The 6250-nt window shown below is 46.5% G+C and overlaps 1 protein-coding gene across 1 annotated transcript in view; it reads left to right on the plus strand.

Moving 5' to 3' along the window:
• Positions 1–2124, plus strand: part of Slc27a2 (solute carrier family 27 member 2) — a 34121-nt gene extending 31997 nt beyond the window's left edge. Inside the window, exons 9-10 of the mRNA XM_021193955.2 lie at positions 165–295; positions 1651–2124. Coding sequence (XP_021049614.1) covers positions 165–295; positions 1651–1827 — 308 coding nt within the window. The 3' untranslated portion in view covers positions 1828–2124. The remainder of the gene's footprint in view (positions 1–164; positions 296–1650) is intronic.
• The last annotated feature ends 4126 nt before the right edge of the window (positions 2125–6250 follow it).

Genomic DNA, 6250 nt, shown 5'->3' on the forward strand with positions numbered 1-6250 from the left:
AGAAGAAGAAGAAGAAGAAGAAGAAGAAGAAGAAGAAGAAGAAGAAGAAGAAGAAGAAGAAGAAGAAGAAGAAGAAGAAGAAGAAGAAGAAGTCCATATTCTTTGACCAGGCAGAGCTTCACGAATAAGATCACCAGCTAATGGCTTTTCACTGTATTTTCCAGGTCATGAGGGTCGAATTGGGATGGCCTCCATCAAGATCAAAGAAAACTACGAGTTCAATGGAAAGAAACTCTTTAAGCACATCGCAGAGTACCTGCCCAGTTACGCGAGGCCTCGGTTCCTGAGGATACAAGTGAGGAGACTTTCCAAGTTCCAGTCTCTCCCGGCGCTTTCTTAGGGAACCAGCCTCATCATCCATGATGACCACACTTGCCCAATTATTACCATACTCCCCAGACAGTTCAGGAAGTACTGTGGTTCAGGAAGGACAGGAAAATACCAGAAATAAAGCAAACAGAAATCCCATCGCATTCTTTCCCTCCCTAAAATGACAGGCCAATTTATCCACCTGTAGCTTTAGCAAATAACTTAACAAAGCCAGTGTTTGATGAGCTGTCAAAGACACTTCAAAGAGAAATTATCTAGCCCTCCTGTTTTGGGTTAACTTTTCTTGTTTTCTTTGCTAGGGATAACACCCAGGACCTTGCCTAAGCTTTATTTATTTATTTTATGTATATGAGTTCCCTATCTGCATGTACACTTGCATGCCAGAAGAGGGCATCAGATCCCATTACAGATGGTTGTGAGCCACCATGTGGTTGCTGGGAATTGACTGAACTCAGGAGCTCTGGAAGAGCAGCCAGTGCTCTTAAAGCCAAGCCATCTCTCCAGCCCAAGGGGAGTCTCTATAAGGGAAAGTTCAGTTGAACATCATCAATAACTAGGAACTGTCAAGCTGTCACTGGAGTTGGTTCAGTCCTTTGAGGACTTTGAGCCTTGTGATTATGTCACTGAAGACATGACAAAGTCTTAGGGTCCCAAGCAGTGTTGAGTATGTTAGGCTATTTCTGTTGATGCTCATAAAGGCTGGCTTTTGCTTTGCACACAGGTAGTAAAGACATGTCTGAAAACACTGAAGGGAGTCTTTAGCCTAACAGGTGACAGAGCCAGAGCCAGGATGCCCTGCCTGAAGCCTTGCCAGGCCCTCTTTGCTCGGAGTTGCACCCTTTGCATACTGTTGGCAGCTCCGCGCTCCACACCGGGAGTCGGGGGTTGCTAAGGCTCTAAAGCAGTGGTTCTCAACCTTCCTAAGGCTGGGACCTTGTAAGTTCCTCATGTTGTGGTGACCCCCAACCATAAAATGATTCCATCGCTATTTCATGGCTGCAATTTTGCTACTGCTATGAATCATAATGTAAATATCTGACAAGCAGGCTACCTGATATGTGACCCCTGTGAAAGGGTCATTTAACCCCCAAAGGGGTCTCGACCCCTTTGAGAAACTGCTGCTCTAAGGAAATAAAGCAAATCCCCCCCCATCGGCCCCTGTGTGGAGCTTCCACAGATGGGCAGTGTGGTACATATTCATCAGCTCTCACAGGAAGGAAGGAAGCTAGCATGCTGCCAACCCCCACCATCTCCACCCTCACCCTGCACCCTGACTTCCTGAAAGTGCCACTAACATGGAGATTGTGTGATCTTTTTCAGGATACCATTGAGATCACTGGGACTTTTAAACACCGCAAAGTGACCCTGATGGAAGAGGGCTTCAATCCCACAGTCATCAAGGATACCTTGTATTTCATGGACGATTCAGAGAAAACATTTGTGCCCATGACCGAGAACATTTACAATGCCATAATTGATAAAACTCTGAAGCTCTGAATAGCCACCGGTGGTTAGCTCATAACATTTCCAGAAACTCAATAGACCTAGCAGAGCCACTTCATATGTATAATCCAACTTTAGTTTGATTGAAGACTATAAGGTGCAATTTTTTTTAGGAAATTATTCATTAAAAGGACAGTTTTTTTTTTTAATTACACCTGAACCTTTACAAGTAAAAAGATTTAGAGACAATTATTTTTCAATGTGCACCTGCCATTTGTCCTTGCTAACTAAGCTTCTTGGAGAGAGGGCCTTATTTTTTTAAAGACATAATAAACTCTATTAACACTAACATATGAGGCATTGCTGTCTCTTGTGTTCTCTCTCTATTCTAAGTTACTCCAAAACAGAGAGCATCATCAGCCACACGAATCCTACTCATCTTGGTGGAGAGTGCCAAAGAAGAGGGAGGATGGGGCACCAGAAACAACACAATGGAAGCAAGGGCCCACCTTCCCTTCCTGTGATCATCCAAGCCATGGTGCAGACATTAACCATAGCCCGAAATGTCAGCTCAGTCCTTAAATGTGCTGCCTGAGTTACTTTCCTGGGGCTGTAACAAAACACCATGATCGAGACAACTTAGAAAACATTTAATTTGGGGGCTCACAGTTCCAGAGGATTAAAGCCCATGACCACTGTGGTGGGAGCATGGCAGCAGACCAAGTAGGCATGGTGCTGGAGCAGTAGCAGAGAGCTCATTTCCCAGCTACAAGCACAAGGCAGAGAGAGAGCTAACCAGGAGTGGGGTGGGCTTTTGATATCTCAAAGCCCACACCCAGTGACACACCTCCTGCAACAAGGCCACACCTCTTAATCCTTCTCAAACACTTGTACCAGCTGGGGTCATCCCAGTCATCCTTAATTTCATCATCATCCTGTCTTAGTTAACGTTTCTTAGTTAGCGTTTTTACTGTGACAAAACACCATGACCAAGCAAGCCGAGTGGGAAAGGGTTTATTCGGCTTACACGTCCATATTGTTGTTCATCATCTAAAGTAGTCAGGACCGGAACTCACACAGGGTAGGATGCTGAAGGCAGAAGCTGATGCAGAGGCCATGGAAGGATGCTGCGTACTGACATGCTCTTCGTGGTTTGCTCAGCCTGCTTTTTTTTTTTTTAAGATTTATTTATTTATTTCATGTATGTGGGTATACAGTTGCTGTCTTCAAACACACTGAAGTGGCATTGGATGCCCATTACGGATGGTTGTGAGCCACCATGTGGTTGCTGGGAATTGAACTCAGGACCTCTGGAAGAGCAGTCAGTGCTCTCAACCGCTGAGCCATCTCTCCAGCCCCTCAGGCTGCTTTCTTATAGAACCCAGGACCACCTGCCTGGGGTGGCACCACCCACAATGGGCTGGGCCCTCCCCTATTGATCACTATTTGAGAAAATGTCTTACAGCTAGATCTTATGGAGGCATTTCCTCAAATTAGGCTCCGTTGTCTCTGATGACTCTAAACTTTTCTGTACATTTCCTGAGCACGTAATATGTGTAAGAGACTCCAGGACTGCCAGTGAGAATGGATGTATTCCATCCTTGTACATTTTCCCAATAATTTGGAATGGTTCTTGCTATTTGTCAGCACGTGGAAATGACAAAATCCTGTCCTTGCTTGATTGATCCACCAGTGAGAATTTTAACCCAGGACTGCTTTTGAGAGTTTCATGTTATGAAATCCTGTCAAAGCAATGATGCCACTTTGTCACCGGGAGCATCTTTTCAGGGTAATAGGGTATATCACCTATACCATAGAGTATATCACCTATACCATTAGACAGAATATTAGAACTCCTGCAAGTGCAGCCTGGTGGGCTCTGACCGCCCTTGACCCATGCTTTAGATTTAGATTATCCAAGAGAAATTAAGAGCTAATGAACTCAGACCCCTGCCAGAGGAGCCTCTTCGGCTTCCCACTTCCCCCAGAATCCCCGACTCAGGTCCAGTACCTCAGCTCTACAGTGTGAATGAAGGCCTCAGTCTCTGTGTTTGCACAGGTTAGCCATCCCCTGTGAGAGATGACCAGTTTTTAAGACTGATCTTTCTAAGGTCATATCCATCCTATATGCAGTGGTCTTCATATTAAAAACAAAAACAAAAACAAAAACCCAACAACAACAACAACAAAACCTCACATTGACCGCCGGGCGTGGTGGCGCATGCCTTTAATCCCAGCACTTGGGAGGCAGAGGCAGGCGGATTTCTGAGTTCGAGGCCAGCCTGGTCTACAAAGNGAAACCCTGTCTCGAAAAACCAAAAAAAAAAAAAAAAAAAAAAAGCCTCACATTGGAATTTGTTAGTAGATTCTGATTCCTACTGATGGTTCTGTGGTCCAGTCATATTTGTGCTGACTCAGCATAATTCGGATCCTCCGAACTGGGTTCGCTCACTCTGAGGCTCAGCTCTTACGTCTAAGGGCCTCAAAGTGTGGACCCAAGAAAGGCCCAGCGTCAAGACATACCTTGTTCTTCTGTTTCTCTCAGATATATGCATGTGTAGTTCAATACAGAAAAACTGAAAGCAACCCTTCCTTGGACCTTGTCAAACTTCTCTGTTAAAAAGGCACACGGGCGCACGCCTTTAATTCCAGCACTCGGGAGGCAGAGGCAGCCGGATTTCTGAGTTCGAGGCCAGCCTGGTCTACAGAGTGAGTTCCAGGACAGCCAGAGATATACAGAGAAACCCTGTCTGGAAAAACAAAAAACAAACAAACAAACAAAAGGCACATGGCTTTCCTAGCCCAACCGTCATCGGAGAGGCTTCCTTGGCAGCTGACTGGAGCAGATGCAGAGACCCACAGCCAAACACTAGGCAGAGCCAGGGAGCCCTTGGAAGATATTGGAAGATAGGGAGGGCTGTAAGAGCCAGAGAGGCGGAGGACATCACGGAGAACGTGAAGGGGCAAGCCTGAATCAATAACCACAGAGCCTGCGTGGGTCTGAGCTAGATCCTCTGCAGGTGAGCTATGGTGTGTTCGGCGTTCCTCTGGGACTCTCAACAACAGGAGCAGGGGCTGCCTCTGACTCTTTCACTACCCTTGGGACCCCTTCCTCCTCCTGGTTTGCCTTGACAAACCTAGTGGACCTGGGGGAGAGAGGAGGTAGAGGGGGGACCTGAAGGAGGGGAGGGTTGGGGGATAGAATCACACAGCTCACTGGCTTTACTTAGCGGCCACTGAGAGAACTGGACAGAACACTACAGACCGGTGGTTTTGAACCTGCAGCAGCATCACCTGGGAGCTTCTAAAGGTAAAGCCCTGACCCACCTCCCACCCCACCAGACCCAGATTCAAAAGCCATGGGAATGGGCTCAGCAATGTGAGTTTTAATAAGCCCTCCCACTGATTCATACACAGGCTCAAATCTGAGAAGGATTGGCTCAGCATAGTACTTCCCAATTGCCTGTGCCTTGAAATCACCTGGGGACATGTTGACCCTTTTAGAATCTATTGAGTTTAATGTTGGTCTTCCAAATTGCTGTATATTAGCATCACCTGGAGTACCTAACACCCCCACCCAAAGCCCAGGGCCACCCCCATAACAACTAGTCCAGTATTTCTGGGAAAGGAAGGCAGGAATCTGTCTTCTCTTAAGATTTATTTTGTTTTTAATTATCTGTCTGACTGACTGACTGACTGACTGACTGACTGACTGTGTCTGTTTCTGTGTATGTGAGTTCATGTGCCCGAGGAAACCAGAGGCGTTTGGTCTGATGGAGCTTGGGTTACAGGCGGTTGTAGGCCTCCTGACATGGGTACTGGGAACTGAACTCTTGTCTTCTACATTGAAAGTGTGCATCCAGCCCCACGCTGGAATCAGTGAGCCTTGTTGTTGTTTCGTTTTTTTAAGGTGCCTGAGTAGGCCGTTTATAAATGACAGCACCTCTGCCTTGGTCACAAAGCTTTCCAGGAGCACAGTGGAAGCCATGGAGTTACTTGATAATTGATACTTTGAAAATACAAACTGCTGGCGTCTGCTTGGAGGCCCATGCCTTTAATCCCAGCACTTGGGAGTCTGAGGCCAGCCTGGTCTACAGAGTGAGTTCCCAGGCCAGCCTGGGCTACATAGTAAGCCCCTGTCTCAAACAGCAAGCTGCTTTCCTTGCTTGCTACCAAGGGATCCTTCAGTTCTACTTTCTTGAAGTTAAATCTCCAGGGGCTGGAGAGATGGCTCAGCAATTAAGAGCATTAACCACTCTTTCAGAGATCCTGGGTTCAATTCCCAGCAACCACATGGTGGCTCACAACCATCTGTAATGGGATCAGAGGCCCTCTTCTGGTGTGTCTGAAGACAGCTACAGTGTCATGTTTATTTACTTGTTTGTTTGTTTTTAATCTTCAGTCTTCTGAAAAGTGAGATGGGGCACGAGGATTGCACCTCTGACACAGTACCTGCTCTGTCATCAATGTTTTGTGT

Source organism: Mus pahari, chromosome 3, assembly GCF_900095145.1.
Source record: "Mus pahari chromosome 3, PAHARI_EIJ_v1.1, whole genome shotgun sequence".
Classification (NCBI taxonomy): domain Eukaryota; kingdom Metazoa; phylum Chordata; class Mammalia; order Rodentia; family Muridae; genus Mus; species Mus pahari.